Here is a 25,190-nt window from a genome sequence, read left to right as displayed (position 1 = left end):
CACAACTTTTTTTTTTTTATTAAAATTAAAATTTAAGACAGAAAGTAAGATTTGTATACTATTGAATTTGTAATCTTTGTTGAGAAGAATATAATTACATGTATAGAATTGGCATGTGATGTGAAGATGTGATGATGAATTGGCATGTGAAATGTAAGATACATAATATGTATCTTCAAGAAATGATAAATAAATGAGATACATTTTATTTTGATAATTTTTATTTTTACCTTTTTAATTATTTTTTAGTGGTAAGTAAGAGCACAGCATATATGTAAAAAGTACAAAATAGGACACACAAAAAAAAAATATGTAAGTTGGATCAGAAAATTTGAAGCATGTCTATTTTTTGTTGTTCTTATACAATAGAGAAAGAGTATTGGTAGACAGCTTGACTCTATGATGGTGCAATCACGTAAGGCTTATGACAGCTACTAGTGGCAACATCCTGAGAAAAGGAGCAGCTAAAAGTCTTGTCTGCTTATTCAGCTGTAAAATAGAAGCATTTTTCTTGATAAAAAAAATGTAAATCATGTTACCTTAAAGTTCTGCAGTGGGTCAGAATCTAATCTAAGACATACATTATATTAATATCAGACAACTATGCTAAATAATAAAGAGCTTAATTATTTTTTATGAATTTAAAAAATTTACAATTATATCTATTACATATAACAAAATTAATGACTAAATTTTGACTTGTTATGGCACAGAGATATTCTTCAAAGCGAATGAGTATCTGCATAAATCATAGTAGAAACATGAAGTCCTGGTAAACATATCTCACAGAAAAGCTTTAAGCAGACAATGCTGTGAGATTATTCTCCGGGACAAATGTAAATCATCAGTAAAACAAACAGCAATGTAAATACTAAAAAAAAATTTTATTAAAAACAAATTATATTAAATATTTAAAGAATAATTCCTTAAAAAATCTAGGTAAAAGCTAGGAGAGAACAAGTTGCTTCAAATTAGTATTGCACTCAAGATACCTTGTGAAAATTTCAATGGATGGCTAAGTATATAACTTAAAGCACAGCTTTTTAAATTGTAAATCTAAAAAAGATTGAAAACATTACTTTGAATCAACTTGAGTAACAGAGTGAAAGGGGACATTTAACACAAAAGTATACATTTTAAGAGAAAATTTTTAATAACCAGGAAAGTATTATAAGCATGCACACATACAATTATATATATATAAAATAAAAAATGCCCACGATTTATTAAACCTGGCTCATCCAACATCTTCCGGGACTACTTGCGACACCGTCAGAGTAGTTTCACTACACTTTTGGGTGGAAGTGCTACTCCAACTCATACTTTGGGATTTGGTGCATTCGTCACTTAAAAAATCTAAACATAAAAAAGGAGTTGAAAAGGGTGTTAATATCTGAAGGCATGTTGACGCAGTTAACAGAACATTGGAGCACACATCCACAATTAGGAAATCGCTCTCGTGCTTTGCTAGTCGACCAAAAAGCTTTTATTAACAATAAAAAATTGGCCCACTTCCTCCATGCATGTTTAACTTGTCATGAGGTTGAACTAATTCTCTCAACTCAATCTTCTAGCATTCAGGTGTTCACTCAAGTATTATAGTTATAATGGGTTTTGCAAAAATGAATTTTTGAATCACATAGTTACAGTCTAGTAAAAGAAGTAAAAACTAAAGGAAGATAGTTCTCATTGTTACAATTTTAAGTTATGTCTAAGTGTTGATAGGTTACTGGGTTACAAAGTTACATTGAGAGTTAAATTGTTAAAATTAAATAAATTATTGTTACGAGAGGTTTGATGCTCGGTTTCTTATTTTCAATTCTTTTGCAGGTTTTCAATTTAATCAGGTTATTTACGTCTGAAAGAGAGGGGTAGTGTCTGATTAATCTTATTTAATATTTATATTGCAGAATCCATCAGAGTTTAGACATAAATAACAGCATTTAAAGAACAAGACAATCACAGGATATTACATCACAACATTTAATATTTAGTCACAGCACAGATTTTTTTAAAATTTATTTTCTTTGCATATGACATAAATGAGCTCACGGCCAACTGCTTGATCGGCGGGTGCACTGCCTACGGTAGAACTTAGTTGCAGAACTGTGGTGAACAATAATTTTGTACAAAATAAGAGGTAAACAGCAGAGCAACAATTTCGTGCTTTTGTATAAACAACTGAAGTTTATTTAAAAATGATAAAAGATTTCGCTTTTGTAAGAGATAATAAGTCTGTGTATAGTTCATTTTGTAAATATACATCTTTAACCTTAGCTGATAATTGTCTTTGCCAGGTCCTGTGAATGTGCCATTTACATAGCAAACGTGAAACCTTTTCAAAAATCGTATTGAATGGATCAGCTGTAAATTTATTATTAGTCATTTTACAATAACAATTTAGGTTTGGAATTTTAGATTTAAGAGAAAGAAATACTTAATGGTTTCTGCATCTAAACTGCTAGCAATAAAATGTGCAACTGGATAACTATGTCAAAACTCTGTAACTGAAGTTTATCTAAAAATATGATAAATATTTGTGTTATGAATTAAGCTAAAGAGACTTTACTACATCATCAAGTAAAACTTAAATAGAACATTAAACAAGAAAACCCATATTTCTTTTAGACTGCTCTTATATCTCACAACTTGCAAACTTAATTCTTTATTTTGATCTTTTAGAACAGACACATTTACAGACTGATGGCAGAAATAACTAACTTTTTAAAAAATTAACATAAGCAACTAACTTAACTTTCTGATACAAGAACAATGTTAACCTTAAAGGAGAAAAAATAAATCTTCAAAAAATAACTAAAGCATTACACCAATATTAACAAAAATATGGTTTAATAACACAAGCCTGCGAAATTGAAGTTTTTGAAAAATACAAGAGAAGTTATTGTTGATTTATATGTTATTTGATGTGCTAATTTCGAAAATGATCTTCATTTTTCCTAATCACATTAGGATTTTTTGTAAAATCGATATTAATGTTTTTACTAAAATCCTATTTGGAAAGGAATTTTCTCAAACAATTTTTCAAGTACTATCCAGTAACTGCTCTCTTCATTCATTTTGATCTATGTAAAATTTAATCTTGTGAAAGAAAATTGATTTTTGAGCTATCAGCTAATTTTTTATAGGTCAAAATGAATAAAAAATACTGTTACCAGACCGCACAAGTCACCTCTGGTCGAGAGAAAAACAATAAGTTCCTTGCGCTTAAACTTTTTATATCAGTTTCTGGAAAAAATCACCAACATACAATTTTAATTAATTTTTTTTTATTAAGATAGCTTACGTAAAATTGATGATTGACCAAAAATAGCAAATATTGTGTATGTGTACATGAAAGTTTGAAACAAATACAAAACAAGCAAAAAACTTATTGGTAATTTAAAGGTAACGTAAAAAAGAGAAAAGTTTCTATTTAAGGATATACTCGTTTTCCTCTGAAACTTATTTTTGATGATCTTCTTTTATGCTAAATCTCAGATCTATCCCGAGCTATCATCGAACAGTAGTCGGCGAGCATGTTCTTGTCCCATCTTCCTTGATATTTACGCTCCATATATCTGATATCTTGATGGAACCTTTCTTCTTGTTCTTTGCTGACTGCTCCTAAATTATCGGGTAAAAAGTTCACATGTGAGCAAAGGAAATGCATTTTTACACTCATGAAGCTACCCAAAGTTTTAAATTTGTCCAGCATTTTCATTACAATTTCCTAATAATCAGGATCCTTGCAATTACCCAGAAATTTACTGACGACATCTTTGAAAGCAACCCAAGTTTCTTTTTCCGTTGCTGCCGTGTCTCAAATTCTTTATCCTTCATGAGTTTGTGGATATCTGGACCAACAAAGATTCCTCCGTTCAACTTGGCTTGGGATAAACCTGAAAACTTTTCGAACGGGTATTTGAAACAATCGCCATATTTTGGAACAGCCTTGACAAACTGCTTCATTACACCTAATTTTATATGTAGCGGAAGTAACAATACTTTTTTCGAATCAACTTAGCTGTTTCGAATAACGTTCTTGGTGCCTGGGTCAAGATTTTGTCTTTTCAGTCATTCTTTTTTTTACCCAATGTTGAGTCTTGTCACGGCTGTCCCATTCACAAATGAAACATGGGAACTTTGTAAATCCACCTTGTTGACCAAGAAGCATGGAGATAACTTTCAAATCACAGGAGATGGTCCAACTGTGATCGATGTATTTTAGTTTGTCTAGGACGAATGCCAGGTTTTCACAGCATTCTTTTAAATATACTGAGTTTCCAACTGGTACAGATGCATACTGGCTCCCATGATGAACAGCTTTGAGGCTTCTTTTAGATGAATCTATAAACAGCCTCCACTCATCTTTTTCGTAGATGACATTAAATTTGCTCATCAATCCAGGAACATCAGAACAATATACAAAGTTCTCCTCTTCATCAAAGTACTTAATAAATTCCTTTTCACGATTCCTGTACCAATAAAATGATGTTCCTTTGGCCAATAAGTTTTTTTCTTCTTTCTGTCTGGAGCCTAACAATTCATCTGCCTCTTTTAAAAGGCCAAGATCTCTGCTCAGATAATTAAGTTCAACCTGAGAGAATGGCTGAGGTGAACCGGCTGTAGGTGGCTTATATTCAATATCGGAGTCTTGAACTTCTGGATGTTCCAAGTCTGAAGAGATGATTGGCAATTCAGTTGGAGACGCAGGCTCACCAGGTCCATAAGGAACGAGGCATATAGCCGATTTAATACTATCAGGATAAGATATTAGCCTTTGATTTTTCTGGTTATACCCACGAACATGGCAGGAACAAAAATAACAATCATCAAAGTGGTTTTTGGGCTCCCTCCATGTCATAGGAATTCCAAATGAAACACTGCACACAAACTTTATGGAGAGTCCACGATTTGTTCTGGTCTCCTAATATCATGCCAAAATATGCCCCATTAGTTGTCTTACATAGTCTGTAATGCTCCTCATGCAATTTTTAACAACACTATACTCGCCGCATACATAACAAAAGCCACCTGGGAAAGTTTTACAATGTCTCGAACTCGAAGTCATGTTTCACGAAACACACAGAAAAAAACCAGACGTTAAAGTCACTCCCTATTACGTTTGCTAGTGTTTCTGAGAGGTCAGCGAACCTGGATAAAAATTCTCGCGACGCTATTGTTAGAGAGAGATTGTGACAGAGTAGTCATAGAGGGCTGCTTTTGTAGATTTAACCTAAGTAGAATGCTGGTCAGTCAATAAGTTAAGCAATTCAAAAACGAAATTCTTTTATGGTAAATGTTCATAAAAATTCCAGTAAAACTGAATTTTTCAAAAAAACGCAACGTGATAGAAAGTTTTCATTATTATTTTCCATTTCAGCACCAAAAAATACATTAAGTTCAGCTATCAGACCCCTTGAATTTTTTTCATCGAAGGCCTGTGTAATAAAAGTTTATTAACTTCCAGACATAGTTTTTTTTCTTCCTCTCTTCTTCAGCCCGCATTTGATTTAGAGTGAAAAAGGGAGACCTTATATTATTTTGAATGTTTTATAAGTCAAAATCAATCCTACTGAATATTGATACATGACAATTCATCATTTATTATGAAGTAAGGTTTAAATACTTTTAAAAATGACATTAATTAATTTTATTTCTCCCTATTGATAGAAATTGAATGCTAAAATAATAAATTTTTAAAAATTGATAAAGAAAAAAGAAATAATTTTTTTAAAATAATCAATATAATACATTTATTGTTTATTAATAAAGGAGGAAGATACTAACCAGCCTTTCTTTCTAACCAACCAGCTTAATGTCTTTTTCTTAGCCTGCACTTGATTAAAGACAAATACTGGGAAACATCAAAAGATAATTATTCTGAACTTAATTATTTTATTAAAATTTTAATTTACAAACAGAACACTATAACAATACAGTTTTAAAAAAACACTTAAGGTAAAATGCCACCGTTAATAATATTCAATCGCACAATGTCAGATTCGATTTAAGCGAAATCTTTCAAGTTTTGAAAAGTGATTTCACGTCACTATCTGAAACCGAATTTAGGACGAGGGTCAGGGAGAGACTGACCGAGATGTGTTATCGGTCGATTAGAGAGAAATTCAAATTGGAATGTAGAATCGCAGTCAAAATAGTGTTGAATCAACTTGCACCTAAACAAGTTGATCTTATTCTGGGAAAGGAAAACAACATTCATCTGAACATTGTTAAGCTCACTTGGTGGTCGAGTTACACAAAGTTTATTCTAAACAAAAATTTTAGAATTTCAAGTCGAGCGCATCAGTACAGAAAACTATATTACGATAAGGAAAGCTTTGTTATCGTAAGGGAAGAGGATGTGAAGTATGCAAGAAAGGCTATAAAGCGATTGCATAAACTTAAAGTCATTGTTCAGAAGGATAATACGCTATCTTCCATAAGTCATTTAAATTCTTGTAAAAATAGCTTACTGATAGAAAGTACATAAAAAGAAATTGCAACATTTAAGTGATTTAACTATTATTTAAATTTTGCCTATTCTACTTTTCAGTGTAGATTCAAATTCAGTGCCTGCCATTGGAAAAAAAAAAACTTTTCAGTCTGATTATACGAGCTAATAATTCATAATACATTTATTACTTTAATTGAAATAATTAAGTATAATTAAGCTATGTAACAAAATATTGCTAGCTGATGAGTAAATAATACATGAAATTCATTCAAAATGATGTTATGTAAAGCATTACTCTATAATAGGATTTTAAATAATTTATGATTTGAAATCTTTTAGGGAGAAAGAGAGATATTTTCTAATTATGCTATTTACAATCACCCAGGCACTAATTAAGTTAATTTCTATTAGATGTCTAGTATGTTTTTAAGATGTCACAGTACCTTTGCAACAATTATTTTAAATAAAGATATAATCATTCATTTTGTGGATGCTTTACATGCTCATTTAACTTATAATCAATAATTTATTTTCAAAAAGTAATTAAACTGTTTAATTTTTTTAACATTTTAAAAAAATTTGAAAAAATTCAAAAATTTTAAATCCCTAAGGCTTTTTTATTTGAACATATTTTCAAAAAAAATTTTTTCCCTTGGTGCTTACCATATTCATCTTAACAATGTTGTGCATTTATTTGTTGATTAATCAATTAGAATATTTTTGATAGATTATTTTGTAAAAATGTAGAAAAAAAAGGTTAAAAATTCCTGTTAGGTATATATAATATGCTGTAAAAATTTTAATACCTCATAAAATGCTTATTCCATGCACAGTTTAAATAAGTGTATTATACTCAAGATAAAAAAGTAATAATACTTAAATAGAAAAAATTCCTTAGGGATTTAATTAAGATTAAAACACAAAATTATCATCAATGAGGAAAAGCACTCTAAAATCTGTCAGCTGTGCAAGTTTCTGTATTAGGACAATCTAAAATCAGTCATAACTTTTTTAAAAATGTAGATAGATAGATGATTTTTTTTCAGTGAATTTGAAATAGTTTAAAGTTTTATTATAAGCAATAAAAAAAATTCGATACTTTGGTCATTTTTTGGGTACTGTGACCTCTTAAAAATATTAAATTTTTTTTGCAGACATAAAGCATGTGATTGAAATGGAAAGTAATGAACATAAAAGAATAAATGTATTTTAAATGCAATTGAAATATTTGACTAAAATTTCAAGTATTACTCAAAGGTCTTAGAAATAATATTTCTTTTAAATATACATGTATTAAAATAATTTAAATATCACATTATAAAGTTAACTATTTGATAATAGTAATTATTGTCCAATATGTCATTTGCAATATTGATAAAAACTAATAAAAATTTCATAGCAAATCAAATAATTCAGATGCATTTAGTTTATTCTAAAAATAATTAAGGAGTGGACTTTAAATTAAAAATATTATCTTCCTGGCTTTTTCATTTTCCACTTTATTTTTCATTTGAGTATACTAGGACATTTATCAAAATTAAAAAAGCAAGCCTCTCACAGAGACATAAGTAAGCTTTTCTTCTGTTATCTGTTCAATATTAGATGGCTAAATATAAGGTTCATCATTAAATTGGAAGCATTTGAGATGCAACAACATCCTCAAAAATATTCATAGAAAAGATCTGCATAATAAATGTTATTGTGATTTCATAATTAATGTCATGAAATTACTAAAATATTTCTTGTGAACTTAGTTAAAAAAAATTTTTTTCCTTTTAACTCTCAAATGTAAACTAATTATAATAATTATAATAAAAGGCTAAGAAATGGAAGTCCTATTACTTTTTCTTTTTATTTGTAGTGAAGAGCAGTTCTGGTATGATAACAACAAATGAAAAGGAACAATTCTGGCACCGCCGCTGGAATGGAACACATGAAGAGAAAGGTATTTTGTTGCCGCTGAACATAAAAGAATTTGAAAATGGTTTCCCCTACCTTCCAAAAATATATAAACTTATAAATACAGATTTTATATAAATGATAAATAGGTTTAAATAGCATTAAATTTTACTCAAAAATGATAACTAGCTACAAATTAGATTAAAAAAAATTTTTAAATTTAAATCAGTGACATTTAAAAAAAAAAATCCAAGTGGTTTAAATTATGATTTTTCCTCTTTCAATACCTATTCATGTTAAATAATTCCTTGTTAACAATGCTTGATATTTCTGATTCATACCGAAATAAATACAATAATGTTATCTTTTTAGCATATTAATAACTGGTGCATTCATATATTTTAAATAGGCATTAAGAAAAGATGTTGGTGCATGCAAAAGTCTCATTCAGACATGACAAAGAATTACATGGCACTACCGCAACACCTTAGAGAGGAAATAGGATATAAAAACTACATAAGGAAAAGATGGCAGAAAAACGGAGACCCAAAAAATAAACAAGAACTAAACAAGCTAACAAAAATACTAAAAAGAAAATGTCAAAAGTATAGAAACGACAACTGGAATGATAAAATGGCATGTATTAAAATGTTGAAATTTTTTAAGCACTAGGAGATCCTGAATAACACACAAAAATAATGGGTTAGCGTTATTTTTAAAAAATATCTATAAATTTATGCATATAGACATAAATTTATTAAAGAAAATTATTTAGAGTCATATAATAATAATAAGAACAAACAGGTATGAAAGTTACAACAATAAATTTAACATGTTAAGCAACATACCGAGTTGGTTCCAAGAGTTTTTTAGCAGTTACACCATTTCCCTGCTTTAACTTGATCAATGCCAATTCAGTCATAGTGAAAGGTATCAAATACATATCATCTTTAACTCACTTTTCACTGAAATATTTCCAATTGTTTAGGATCACAAAAAATATAATTAAACAACCAAAAAATCCTAAAGGACTTTTGAAATGAAATCATAAGTTTTTCTGTATTGTTTAGCTTTATTCATTCACATATAGCACGAAATAATTATTTCGTATATTTTAGTATTTTTATTATTCTTTTGAGATCAAAATGCAGCAAATTTATATTTTGTTTGGAAATATTCATAAAAATTCATAAAAAGAAGTTTTTAAATAATAACATGTAATATAAGTCCTATAATGTATAATGTTAATCCTTCACTAAATAGTTTTTTTCTTCCTCTTTTTTGAATCAAATTTTCGCTTAATCATAATACTTCATTAGAAATTTTTCTCCACTTCCATACACTTTCTTGTCTTTAGTTAAATAAACTCAGTAAATATTAATGGTTACCTTTTGTAGAAAAATATCCAACATTCTTTTTCTTATCTAGGGAAAAACTATTATTTGGAAAGGAAGTAAAAAGTTTCTTTTTAAACAAAATTTCTTAAAACTTTATGTTAATAAGTAAATCAAAATCAACCAACTACTTTGTGATTCATATGTTTATGCTTATTATCATCTTTTTTAGAGTATAAATAATAATAGAGTATAAATAATAATGGTTTGAAAAAATAATGGACATTAAATATAGCTTAAAAACATAGAAAAAATATTACAAAAATAGAAATTAAATTTTCAAAGCATGAAAATTAATAAAGTCTATTTCAACAAGATATTTTTAAATAATGCAACAACCATTTTTAAACTTTTATCAACATTAATTTTACTAATATAAATCTTTATATCAAGAAGCTGGGAGAAAGCTGTGCACAATTCTTATTAAAATGTAAATTGTGGAAAACACTTTGATTAAAATTTATAAGAAAGCTAATATGAACTAATTTAAGTAATTAATCACAAATTAAAAACTGCCAGTAATTACATAGGCGTCAGAATCTAATAAAACAAATGGGATTGATGAATTAGTCACATCAATTATAAATTAGCTATCAATAATTTTAAAATAAATTTCATTCAACGTATTTTATTTTAATATACAAATTAAATTAACAAAAAAACAAACACTGGTTTTCATTATTGTAATAATTGTAATTTAATTGAGACAATTATCAGTCAAGATCAGTAGACTACTGATGGACTCTGGTCTACTGATTGAACTATATTTTAGAGTGAATATTTTTAAAGATACATTCTCTTGTAATTAAATTGTTATTGCAGAAATTGTTATTGTTAGAAATTGATCAACTTGTATTAAAGATTTTAAAATTTTGCAATATGATCTACAGATTTAGTTTTTAGCCAAGTTATAGAAATAAGCATCTGTACATTGTTTCTAGATTATATTAATTGAACTGTATTTGTGCTTTTATTTTTATTCCTTAATTTGTAAATCACTCTAGTATTCAGCGGTAAATTACGTGCATGTTAACTAAAGACTATAATACTGAAGTAGTTTTATACAGTATTTTAATCCGAGTTTTTATTTAAACCCAAACAGCCAACAATCAATATAAGGACTCTTGCTGACTTAAACAGAGCACTTAAATTATAGTATAGTGAGGTAACATATATAAAATAAAGGTTCTAAAAATTTAATTGTTAATAATTCTTGCGAGGTAGATACATTTTTTTCTGTAATTTAAAAAATAGATAAAACACTTCTCTTTAAATACTTCTTTTAGGAATGAAGACATTTAATTTCAAATGCTATTATGGAAAGTTTCATGGAACCAGGTGTGCCAAAAATTACGTATGATTTGAAAAATCAAGCAAAGAACGGTGGATATTTACTAAAACATTTTTCTTGTTTAATTTCAAAATTAGATACTAAGATTGTCAGCAGATGGAATCTATGGCTACAAACACCATTGTTCCAACTAAAAAAGTATTTGCAAGAATGTCATGTCTAAATTAATGTCCTTAAACTTGACCAGGTTTTGCTGCATATGGTAGTCATTTAGAAAAATTTCCTTCTGTTGTCTTTTAATATTATCAGAACTTTTGTTCAATTATATGCAACTAATTTTGAAACTAAAAAATTACCTAGTTTCTTAGAACAGTAGAAAAGCAAGTAATTCTATCACCTTCATTTTTTCTTTAGTTAATATTTCAAATTCTAGGTCATTTTTCTGACAGCAAGTATAATGAACAGTAAAATAACATTGCATGCATCAAATGGGACTTTCGTATCTTACATTTTAATGAAGAGGTCTATGCAATAGGGAAGCCTACAAAAAAGAATGTAAGCTATTTATAAAAACGCAAATGAAATGAGTCATTCTATAATATTGCATGTGCAAATAAAAAAAAACACAATAGCAAATAAAGCTAATTACCAAAAATTACTTCATTCAAATTATTATAAAATACAGTCGTTTAAATAAAATCGTACCAAGAAATGACTCCACGGAAACAATCTTCAACTTGATTGATGCGACCCAAATTAGTACCGCTGACTCGACCAAATTATATACACCTCTCAGTAATATTAATCATGTCGTGTGCCCGCTATATCTAGATAAATATGATTATGAAAAAAATTAGAGACAATAACTAAAAATACACAAAATTCACTGAATTGGTTAAGTAAGAACATTTTAAAAAGTGCAATGTCATTAATTTTGAAACTTCACAAGAAACTTGATTTATGAGTATTTTACAAGATGAAGTTTTAAATAAATTTTATCTAAAACTGATTTTGCCAGTTAAGTGTTACACAATGAGTCAAGATGCAACAAGTTTTCAACTGTGATAAAATTAGTGCTTTTATATATATATATATATATATATATATATATACAGTCAATTCGCCATAACTCGAAGTACGATAACTCGAATATTACTATAACTCGATTTTTTTATGAGGTCCCGACCCTTTTATCTTCAATTTCATGTTAATTATTCTCGATTACTCGAATTTTACTCCCTTTAACTCGATTTTTTTTGGATCTTTTAAAGCAAGAAAAAAAACCTAGGAGCGGATATCTTGCCCCTTCCTTTGCAACACACAATATCTTTCGCACTCTTCATGGAGAAGCTAAAGCTGTCCCTCTTGAAGTATGTGAACAGTGGTTAAGTGAAACGTTACCAAATTTACTTCAAGGATACAGTTAAAATGATGTTTTCAATATTGATGAAATGGGTTTATTTTTTAAATGTCTTCCAAATAAGACTATGATGTTTAAGGATAAAACTGCTCAGGTGGTAAAATGAGCAAGGAATGTTTGACTGTCCTAGTTGGAGGAAATGCGTCTGGGACAGAGAAATTGCCCTTACTTGTTATCAGAAAAAAGCGAAATCCCCGATGTTTCAAGAATATAAAAACGTATCCTTTGGATTACAGGTCTAACAAAAAGTTTTGGATGACATCAGTTTTATTTGAAAACTATGTAAGAAAATTGGATCGGAAATTATTCGCTAAAAAAATCAAAGTGATACTCTTCATGGATAAATGCACAGCACATAGTGATCAACCTAATTTGAAAGCAGTAAACTTGCAGTTTCTCCCGCCTAACACAACAGCAAAGTTGCAGCCGATAGACCAGGGTATCATAAAGTGCTTCAAACAGTCTTATCGTAAATGGCTTGTCAAAAAAATGATTAATAAGCATTAATTAAATAATCCGACAATATTTTGAAAGTCCAAAACCGAAACTAACGATAAGTCGAACTTCCGATATGTCGAAGTTTTTCGTCAGTCCTATCAGATTCGAGTTATCGCGAATTCACTGTATATATATATATATATATATATATATATATAATTTCTTAGGGAAAATTTCACTTCGATATTCAACGTTTTTGATAATAAACCATATAAATACACATAAATATTTTTGAAAATTAAAAATAATAAAACAATTTTAGTACTTAAAAAATTAATAAAAATAAGAATCAAGGAGGAAAAATGTTTTAAGAAATTAAAAAGAATGCATGAAGAAAGATTTTAAGGAATAAGAACTTTAAAAAAAATGAGCCCCACACCAGACTCCAAAGAATGGAAATTAGTACTTGATAACAATACTGTATTTTTCACTGAGGAACCAAAGTATCAATCTCAGACATGATAAATGTTAGCGTATTTTTTTTATTTATAAGATAGACAAATGATTCCTGAAAGAAGAAATTATCTGAATTTTCTTCAATGTTTTTTTCTTTTAGTGCTTAATTTTTTTTCTTTTCTTATATAAAAAATAAATAAAAGACTTACAGACAAAAGAAACATTAAAACAAACAAATTCCTCCATAGTTGAACTAAGTGTGGCTTTAAAAAAAAGAAGAAAAGAAGATATTAAAGTTTGTAAAATCTATTGCAATAACTGAAAAAAGATTGATGATAAAAACCTCAAGTATTTACTACGAAATCGCACAAATTGAGCAGGTGAAAAAGAAGTTAATCAAATGTATGTTTCGAGATTCACATATTATAACTAATAATACTGTACTAAAAATATTGAGATTTTAAAAATATTCAAAATTTAGCAGTGACAACTGCTGAAAAATTGATAGAAAAACAACAGTAGAATTATCGTATAAGATTAATAATATTCAGTTGTGCAATTTGAATTTTCTGTATCATAGTAATATCTGTGTTTTAAGATATCATGTGAAAATCAACAGTAATAACTCAAAAAAAAAAAAAAAAAAAAAAAAAAAAAAACGTAAATCAAGTCTGCGAAAAATCAATTACACAAATAAATACGTGATTAGAATTTCTCGCTTCTTAATAATATTGTATGAAAATATCACGATTCAAAAAATCCTGACGATATCAAGTAGCAAAAACTTTAAAAACCTCAACTAAAACTTGGTAGTGTCCTCGTAAAACAAACGATAATAATAAATACATTAATTGAATTTTGCATGTCACAATAATATTGGAATTTTAAAAACCATGAGAAAATCAGTAGCAGTAACTGCAAAAAAAAAAAATAAAACATCGAAATCAGGAATTATAATGATATCCAGCGAGTTGAAATCTCCATCTACAGTTATCATATGAAAAATTCAATCTAATTGCATCCAATTAAAAAACGAGAGCAAATATATAATATTGACTAAATAATTCCTTTATTACAAATCGGAATTTATTACATATTTAAAATCAAAGTTTAAAAGAAATGAAAAAAAAAACACCATTTTTTTTCTAGGGAACGATAGTTGAAATGTTTCGATTTCAGAATTACTTTGAAGACCGTCAACTTAATTATTTTTCTATTCGCCTCCGTGGTTCATTAATTTTTACTGAAGAAGTTATTACAGATGCAAAGTTTTATAAGAGTTAGTTATTACAGATATAAAGCATAGAAACTCAAACAAATCTGCTGAAAAAAAGTTCTTTTGGATCTCATTAAGTACTCAAAAAGAAAAAAAGAGGTGCTTGTAAAGGAGATATAAATTTCATGTTAACTAGATTTTGTGTAAGTGGTAAAATTTAAGTTTTTGATTAGCGAAATTCCGAGAAAATTTTGTTGAAATATAAATTATTGATTTACGAAAGTCCGTGAATCAATAATCTTGAGATTCGCGGAATTCTGCAAATTAACAGAAGAAACACATGCCTAATAAGAACAAAAATTCTAAATAATCCCAATTTAAAATGAATTTTAAAAATCAAATTGAATAAGTCAAATATATTAAAAAATTAATAGTAGATAAATAAAAAGGATTCTACCTATACATTATTAGCCCTTACTGTTTACATTCAAAACTGCAATGAATTTATCTTAAAAAAAACATACCTTTGGCATCTCAAAGACTAGAAAATATAGTTTTGATTTTACAAAGAATATTTTCAGTAAGTTCGCGAGATTTTGCTATACTCCAATTATACACCAATTCCTAAAAGAAACAATATATAGCTGTAATGAAATATTACAAGTTACAAAATTATAATGTTATCAATAAATGTTAAAATAATTTATAGTGTAATGAATAAAACAGTTTAACACATTTAATCAGCAATATATATATATATATATATATATATATATATATATATATATATATATATATATATATATATATATATATATATTTATATATTTATATATTTATATATATATATATATATATATATATATATATATATATATATATATATATATATATATTTATATATATATATATATATATATATATATATTTATATATATATATATATATATATATATATATATATATATATATATATATATATATATATATATATATATATATATATATAACAATTGCATTCTAGAGATTAAAAATGCAATTTGAATATTTAGTAAAAACGGCAGCTCTAGACACATTAGTTACCCATAAGATTTCTTTTTGTGTGTAATGCAGATTTTTGCTAAACATTTTTAAATAAAAAAAATTACAATAATAAAAATAAATTCTGCACAAAAAAATCAAATTCAATTTAACAAAAAATAGCTCAAAAATAATATTGACCCACCGGGGGAAAGATTAGGTAACAAGCAATTGTCTTAAATTAAGACAAATAACCTATTAAAAATACACATAAAGCATGCAAAAAATTTCGCCAAATAATGTTTTTTTTTCTTTTCTGAAAAAGTTCCCCCCAGAAGTTTTTTTTTTTACGTAAATGAACATTTTTTTTTGGAAATATCAACTTTGCCATTATCTCATAAAAAATAGAAGTATATTAAATTTAAAAATATTTTCATAATACTCTTTGTTATCTTGTTTTCTCATTTATTACTAAAATAATACTAAACATTTACATTCATTATGTAAAACATTTACAACAAAAAAATGGATAGTTTTAAATCAAATATTGAATAAAAATAAGGTAATTATTTATACTTAATTCATGAATTCATTAAAATAAATAATACAGATCTCAGTGAGCAATGAAGTGAACTCAGTGAACTGATGTGTCAAAATAATTACTGTTTTTTGAAATAAATTTGCCTTCAAAGTACAGACTTCGGATTTTTTTTTTCTTTAGATACATCAGAAATAAATCTGAAAGCTAATTTAGATTATAGTTTAAAAAGTCTTTATTAACAAATTTCCTAACATAAATTTCTTTTTCTTCAATTTTCTAAAGTTGTAACACCTAATATTTTCTTCATGTTTCTCATGGCCAATCATAAAAAATGAATCATATGACCAGAATAAAAATTGCAATTTAAATAATTTTAAAATCACTGAGGTTTAAAGTAATTATTTCCCTAATTAAAACTTATCTTTAAAAATTATACTTACATTTAAATTATAATTATATTTTGTTAAAAAATTCATCAACACAAAAATTGTAGTTGGGTATAATATTAGGCAGGAACCCTACCATGAGCTCCATGGAATGAAATTCCATTTGGGAATGACGTCACGTTCCAACGGAAATTATTTTTCCCCACCACGAACACCTTGGAAACAGTTTCTTGGCTGGAATTGGAATCGGTTTCATTCCAACCAGTCTCCGGCACCTGGAATCGTCGTTCCATGGAGGGAATGATGAATTTTTAAGGACTAAATACGATATTTCGTCGATGAATGTCTTAATTTTTTTCTATTTCATAAGAGAAGATAACAAAATTTCTAAAAGATAAACGTGCCCGAGCCATTTTCAAGACGATAATTAAAAGAGAAATGTTTTGTTTCATTAGTATGTGTGAACGAAAAGATACTTTCAGAGTTAACTAAGAAATTACGGCTAACTAAAAATAATTATGCTCTCATTATATAATAATTGTTACTATTTCTATGTTATTATTACGGGATGTATTACTTGGCCAATACCTTTTTCTGAAGTTCCAATCATTTCTTTTTTTAATTTTCTTTCGATGAACTTTTAATTCAACAATATTTAACTTCCTTTCGAACGATAGTTCTTTATACTATACACCAATGGCAGCACATTTAAAAGAATTTTTTACAGGCATGATGTATTATAAAGTAAACAATTTATTTATAATAAGAAATACAAAAAAGAATAAAAACGTTTCAAAAAATATTTATGAAATTTGTATTTATTTCTTCTCTTACTCATTTTAAAAATTTTTATTCTCATTCTTCCATTAAAATAAAGCTGCGCAAGTAGTTCCCTGAACTATAATTTTTAAGTATTTAATACGTAAAATGATTTTACAAATCACGAAAAAATTTTTACGCAGATCTAGAAATTAATTTCTTGTGAACATATTTATTTAACTATCAGTAAAAACAGTCACTTTTATAATGTAACAAATAAACCAAAGTAATAAGCAAAGTAGTAACTTTCTAGTCATTCATATTGTTACAATTTTAATTGAAAACTAATGAACTTTTCTGAAATAAAATTAATTTCAAAGTGATCAAGGTAAGCGTTAATTGTTTTGTCTGATAAAATTTGAATTCTTTCTGGAAATTAGTTTAGATTTAAAAACTAGTATAATTAGTAATCTATCTACTTGCAGTTCTCAGGCACGAAATTTTGAATCTTAATTCATTAAAATATGATCATTATTTTAAGAGTTGTACTTTTTAAAAAATATTTAAAATAAATAATGAAACGTATTAAGAGATAGATCAGAAATATTTATTATGAAAAAAGGATTTTATTTTATGAATTATACATGATAAATATGATAGTTTTTAATTAATAAAACTATATGTATAATAAATTGAAGAATATTTCAAAGTGTTCGCAGTTCATGTTTTTTTAGTCTAATGAAAACAAAAAACATTATAAAAATAAAACAATAAGTAGTCAAAAATATTATCTAAATAGCAGAAGCTCGTTTCGTTTTACTCATGCTAACGCTGCCAAACTCAAAAAGAAAATCTAAAGTAAATTGTGTGATTGGTTAAATTTTAGCCACGCCCTGAGAGCGAGTTATCGTGGAATGTCTGATTCCAAGGGAGTGTTCATGGTACGGTATTGAGCATTCATGGAACCAAACTTTCCCAGTTTCACTTTCCAGCCGGGAATCTTCATTCCATTCCCGGTAGTTCATGGTAGGGCCCCAGGTGAAAAACTGAAAACTTTAGCCAAAACGCCATCTTCTTCACGTATGAATAAACACCAAATTTACAAAATACAGAATATGAAACTTCTCATTGAAAAACAAATTATGAAAATAATTTTAGAAACTAACAAGTAGTAGGTAATAAATTCTTTAAAAAAAAACTAATTATAAAGCTTAAGAACACAGATTCTTTTCTTTAAAAAAAAATAAGTGATATAATTCAAAGATGATATGAAAAACTTGCGATACCTATGATATACTAAAAATTTAGAAATGCAATAAATATTTCTTTACGTTTTCATTTTAATATCTATCTGTGTTTAGAAATAAAAACTTGTTATTAAACGAAATTTGAAAATATTTACAACATTTAGATAAATGACTTAGTTTAAAAGAAAGAATGTGTGTAAAATATTCAATTTACAAATTTTTTTACAACAATGAGCTCATAAGTAAATAATCAATTTATTTAAAAAAAAAATTGATATCAAGAATCTTTATTTAAATAATGATAGTAGAGAATAAAGAGAGTAGAACTTGTAAAATGTAAACTTTTTAAAATTGTTTGATATTTTAAGAATGTAACAGAAAATAATCAAAGTTTAATTAGGCTAAACTTAAAAGTTTAAAAATAATGTTTGTAAACAAAAAATTATTTTAACTTAGGCAAATATACTTTCAAAGAAATTCATTATACTACACTTAATTTTAAAATATTTAATTTTCACTTTTTTCTTAAGCAATCAATTTCATTTTTAAAAACAAAATAATTTGCCATTATTTGAAAGGTACCAAATATTAAAATAAAAAATTAGATTATAACTAAAGTAATAATAAATAAGCTTTTACTAAACAAAACAAGTTTTTTTAAAATCAAATTCAATAAAATCTTAACAATTACAATTAATAACTAACAGATTTTAATTTTGATATTTCAATTTGATTTTAACAAAAAAATTTAATTTATGAAATATGGTATAATTAAAATAAAAGCTAAAAATAAACATAAGATAATTGTTACATTTTTATATAAATTGACATCATGAAGAATATATGTTAAAAAATACTGAAACTGAATATAAACAGACTCATTGAATATTTTTGACTGGTAATTTAATAGTCAATATAAAGAAATAAAGAGTTTATAACAAAGGAATATCGTTAAATGATATTTAGAAAAAAGAATTTAAAAAAAACTGGGTCAAAGATTATATTCTTTTATTTTCAAAAATTTAATATAAAAACTAAACTTTAATTTTTTTCAAAAATTTTTTTCTTTCAAAAAATGAAGTAGAAATAACAAGAGAAATAGTTCACACTACTTTTTGTATATACAAATAATTACTTATAATTATTTATTTTTTCTTTATAATTTTGATTCATTATTAAATTATAAATACAAATATCATGTGTATCAAATATTGGTTTTGGATTTACCAATGAAAATAATGTTTTAAGTCATTAAACTTAATAATGCTGGAACAATCAGACGACCTTTCTGGGACACAAACTTAACAGATTTTCATATTACATACTTTTCTAAAGGTATTGATTTACCAGCTAATCCTTGTTTTAAGCTTGGAACTTTCCTAAAACAGCACATAAAATAAACTGCTTAATATTTTTAAAATTCAAGAGAAATAATTTAAATGCTACGCAGAAAAAAGAGCTAAAGTTCCAAAATGAGATAAAATTATATTACTTTAAAAACTTATGATCATAAAAAGTTTTCCGCAATGATATTTAAATGTAGTCTTGTTTTATAAGCAAGACCTTTAATGGAAAATAAGAATAACCTAACATAGAATGGAAATTAAAAAAATAATTAACATAAGCACTTATTTTTGTAACTGCCTGAATAATTGCTTCATAATATATATTTCAGTTCTTAAACAATAGCCCTAACCAACTTAAATAATAGTGTTTTTAAACTTTACTATCAATTATAAATTGTTGATGACCACATAATCAATGATGAACAAGTAAGGATATGACGAAATAAACAACATTGCAAGTACATAAAATATACACAACAGCAGTAGTTTACTTTTCCTCAAACTTCTTTTATTTATAACACAGCTATAAAGGTATAATTGGAAGGCATATCAGCCTGGTAATTTATGAACATAAAAAACAAACAGAAAAAAATTAAATTCTAAAAATATTTTAATGTTTTTTTCAGTTTAAATTATTCAAATTTCAAATAATCACTGAACGCATGTTAACAAACAATATTTGAGAAAAAAAAATTTTTTTTAAATAAAAAAAGATCATCAGAATCATGCTCCTCTAAATTATGTATGTCATTAAGAGTGTCCTAAGAACCTGTTTGTATAATTAGAAAACATTTTTAATTATTTTAACATTTTTAATTATGTTTGTATAGTTAGAAATTTTTTAAAATTTTTTAATTCTTTAAAAAAAAAAAAAACAAAGATTAAGCAGTTTCAAGAAAATCTGAAAATATTATTCATTTATTAACTAAAGATATCTAAGAAACTATGTAAGATGCAAGAATTCTTAATAGATTTTACATTTACAGATAAAGACAAGCATTTCTATAATCATTACTAAAATAAATCTTACTCCATGATTTCTGAAATAGTACCTTGTAATTCTGTTTTTCCTTCTTCTACCATCATAGAGAGAATTGAAGCATGAACATAAGTATAAACCACCGGAGACCACTCTAATCTCAATATATCAGAGCATTTTGCTGCTTCTTTCCAATCACATTCAAAGCTAATCGAAATATAATAAAGTTTATCATATAAACAATGTATGTTCACAATTATAAAAGCAAGAAGGTAATTAATTCTGAATGTTACCGGTGGCACCACACCAATTCCCAATAACCAAGATAATGACATTTTTTACACTCTTGCTGAACATTAATAGACAGTTGATATGTGTCAATGGCCTAAATACCCAAAATGTAATTCTTAGTACAAGATGATAAATACTATCTACACTGGTGGACAAAATTAAGAGATGGAAAGCATTTTCGCATATTTCTATGATGCTATATTCTCCTACGACGCACATTTTTATGACGCTATTTCTGGACGGTTATTGATATGGAGGGAACCTGGAACCCGATACCATTCCAGGAACATTATCGAAAGGGACCATTATGCTGGTGGAGGACTCATAGCTTGGGCAGGGATCATGCAAGATACCCGCACACCGCTCCTATGTGTTTGACAATTGATCCGTTAATGCCCAGAGGTACAGGCAGGAGAACCTAGAGCCCTATGCGCATTTTTTCAGGGACGCTGATGGCCCTGAGTTCATTTTTATGGAGGACAATGCGCGACCACATAGGGCTCTCATGGTTGATGAGTATCTGGAAAGAGAGGATATTCAACGAATGGATTGGCCAGCCAAATCCCCTGACCTGAATTCTATTGAACATGCTTGGGATGCTCTTGGGAGAGCTATAGCGATGCGCCAACCTCCCCCAGAACCATTCTGGAGTTCAAAATTCCTCTGGTGGAAGAATGGGAGGGTCTTCCACAAGTCCTCGTTAACTCCCTTATTAACAGCATGCATACTTGTTGCGCATGCTGTCTGTTTGTCAGGGGTGAACATACACCATACTAGAGGCAACACACACTCTACACGCCTCACTTTTATAGTAATCTTTTATCCTTAAGTTCAGACTACATTGGATTTATTGGCAATAGGTCTCGCCAGTGAATGGCACTTTCATTTTTGTTTCGCATACTTTATTATCATGGAATAAGCTATAACCATACCAAATTTCATTTATTTATATTTAGTATTTTTTTTAGATATTTGGGAAAATGTCTTCCATCTCTTAATTTTGTCGACCAGTGTATTTTAGATAATTTATCATCTATAATTATGTGAATAATAATAAGCATGATTAATTAAAAAATCTCAACTTCTGAAAGTAAGGAATATAAATATTAATAAAAATGATATAATGAAAAAATAATCATTAAAATGCATATTATTAAAAGTAACAACTAAGAGGAGAGTTATTTTAATAGGACATAATTATTTTTCACATCAGTAACTAAGAGTTGATAGAAAATAAAAGAAAAACTTGATATATCAGCAAAGCTGTGACTTATGTTTTTGCTTGTCTTCAACTTTGAGATAAAAGACTAAATTAAAACTTTGTTTTTTCATATTCCCAATTTTAGGCAAGAAGGAAAAATAGCTGCTAGTAAAAATATGATTATTGATATAATCATTTGCTTGGGATTTTTCCTTAGTTCATGTTATCCTCTAAAATGTAGTGCACTTAAGAATTCTAAATTATAGAGATTTAGTGTTGCAGTATCAATTTATGCAAAGTAACAGAATTGCTCAAATTACATACTTAATATTTTAGATTGGGGCAAAAGAACAGTAAATAACGATGAGAAATAAGAGCAAATCCACATACATTTATCTCAGGCATAAGAGTAGAAAAAAAATCTTAAATGACCTATCAACTAAAATCATTAAAAAAAAACAAAAAACAATATTTGCGTAATAATTTGCGCAAAAGAAAACATTTAAATTATTTGCATACTTATTTAAAGCCTTTTTACTTTATACTTAGACAGTCAAACAAACTGTTAACTTTCAAAAGTAAATTATGATTAAAGAGAATAAAATAATAACAGAGTAATAAAGTCTAAAGTTTAGAAAGTTGAAGCCAAAATCTGAAATATCTAATGCATGTGTTCTATGGTGAATGGCCAATTTTATCTGTGACATATGCATGAATGCAATTATTTAACACCGTAAGTTTAAGTAAAACATTCTTAAATGAATGTAAATAAGACAATTCTCATTATACATTACCATACATAATACATTATGAAATTACAATAAATCCACAGGTCATTATTTAAAACGTAATTTAAATCATGAATTAATTGATAAATATACAAATGATTTACCTCATTAATTTGTCCTTTCTGCATTTTTATTCAGTCAGATAAGAAAATGAACAAAGCTGCCTAAATAAAGAACAAATTCTGACTATAAATTATAATTGTTTTTCAGCAAGAAAATCTTGTTTTATATAAATTATAATTATACAACAACATATTTTATTGTAACCAAAAAAATTAAAGTTAAAATTTTTAAATCATTTCTCAAATGTTAAAATAATTAAATGAGTGGGGAAAAAATTCTTGTTTCAAAAAAATATGCACACTTTATATGAAAAATAAAACATTTATGTAAAAAAAAAAGGAAACAGGCAAAACCAATAGTTTTAAACATCACATGAATCACTGATATGAACAGAATACAAATATTCGTCGATTACAAAAAAAAAAGAAAGAAAAAGAAACTTTTTTTTAATGATTGATCAGCGATTTTATGAACTTATGATGATGAACTCTGAATCCTTCAAAAACTTCTGATTTTCCAAAAACATGTAATTATAATTTTAATATTAGTAAAAGAATTTTGGTTTAAAAAATTAAGTAGCTCTGTATTTTACACCAATTATTTCGTATAATCTGAATTTTACTTTGTTTCAAAAATCAGAAAAAATAATTATTCAAAATTTAGAGTTTAAATTGTAAAACAGAAATATTCAAAAATTAAAAGTTGGATGAAAACTTACTTCTGAGTATCTGGAAAGCATTTCTTGTATTATTTTCTCTGATGTTTCTATATCGCCATCTCCACAGTCTGGAATAAACATCAATATTGAATTTTATAACTTCAAAATACATTGAATAAATGTTGTTCTGAAATAAAATCTGAAAGTATAAAACATTCAAAATAAAAACCTTACATATGGTCATATAAATGAATATAAACAAATCTTAAGGAAATTACAACTTTTTTAAAAAAATGCCAAATTTAAAAATTATATAGTATAACCAAAAGATTTTTTTTTTTAAGATTTAGAGTTGCATTTGTCATAATAAAGAAAACTGAAATTTAAAATATACATAGTTAAACATGTTAGTATAAAAATGTGATACATTTTGAAATGCATGTAAAAGTATTTAATATAGAGAATGGCCAAAAATAATGCTTCCTAAACTGAAAATTACATAAAAAGAGCTACAGAGTTAAAGTCAGGTTAATATTACAAGCTACATTAATGTTATTCTTATATGGAATGTCACTCTTTGCACAATTTTGATAAGAGAAAAATTTGAATTTCTAGGAGACCAAAATAGAAACATAAATTGAGCTAAAGCCCTCATAATCATAACTCAGGGTGGCCACTCAAATCAGGTTTCAAATTCCCCTGATTTTTCCAGTAAAAATCTGACAATTTCCGGGTCAGCGTGTTTTTTTCCCTCCTGGAGTGTAGTAGAAGAAAAGTGTCAATATTAGTGTATTAGTCAGTATAATAGCGTAGTATTTCATTTAAAATGTTATGTTTTAAATATATCATCTCGAATAGATGTGAAGGAAACAATATGTCTAGCTTGAAGAACGCTTTTAATGAATAAAATTTTTTTTATGTGTTAGATAGTTTTTGCACAAAATGTACCTAATAGCAATGACCCAAAGCAACTTTGGATAAGTACTGTTTAATATATTTTTATTAAGCAAAAGAAAATAATTCCACGTGATTAGAAACCAATAAATTTTTACATTTCTTTACTTTCAATATAGAGCCATTTTATACTTAATTTTATCCAGACAATGCTCTTTATAAAATTCACTGAAATAATTTTCTTTAAACCAATATCATAAGTCAAATGTTTAAATAAAATTGTTTATTTCAAATTAGCATTATTATTTTGAAAATTTTTTCAATTTCTTGTTGTACATTCTATAGAAAAAAAAACAAGATAAAATTCCTTAAATTTTATTCTTTTTCCCTTCTTTCTTATTGGAAATTAGAATATATTAAAAATTCCAATCTAACATAGTTTCCTA

The 25,190-nt window shown here is 26.9% G+C and overlaps 1 protein-coding gene across 7 annotated transcripts in view; it reads right to left on the bottom strand.

Annotated features, from left to right (window-relative positions):
* Positions 1-203: 203 nt before the first annotated feature.
* The window catches only part of LOC147816933 (uncharacterized), a 37,755-nt gene continuing 12,768 nt past the window's right edge, over positions 204-25,190 (bottom strand). Inside the window, exons 2-9 of one of the 7 annotated variants that reach the window (XM_087152716.1) lie at positions 23,911-23,978; positions 23,234-23,293; positions 20,923-21,056; positions 15,096-15,195; positions 11,747-11,868; positions 11,398-11,582; positions 9,205-9,321; positions 204-8,452 (exon numbers count right to left, since the gene is read on the bottom strand). In XM_087152716.1, the coding sequence (XP_087008842.1) occupies positions 4,055-4,864 (810 nt within the window). In that variant the 5' untranslated portion in view covers positions 4,865-8,452; positions 9,205-9,321; positions 11,398-11,582; ... (3 more) ...; positions 23,234-23,293; positions 23,911-23,978 and the 3' untranslated portion in view covers positions 204-4,054. Of the gene's footprint in view, positions 8,453-9,204; positions 9,322-11,397; positions 11,583-11,746; positions 11,869-15,028; positions 15,196-20,900; positions 21,057-21,142; positions 21,398-23,233; positions 23,294-23,910; positions 23,979-25,190 lie in introns of those variants that run through there. The other 6 variants (XR_015429581.1, XM_087152711.1, XM_087152722.1 and 3 more) reach the window with 6 other exon arrangements.

Source organism: Parasteatoda tepidariorum, chromosome 1 (assembly GCF_982258835.1).
Source record: "Parasteatoda tepidariorum strain Cologne lab strain chromosome 1, Ptep-v5.0, whole genome shotgun sequence".
In the NCBI taxonomy this organism is placed as follows: domain Eukaryota; kingdom Metazoa; phylum Arthropoda; class Arachnida; order Araneae; family Theridiidae; genus Parasteatoda; species Parasteatoda tepidariorum.
The sequence above is the reverse complement of the archived record's forward strand: the minus strand, read 5'-3'. Positions and strand labels throughout refer to the sequence as shown.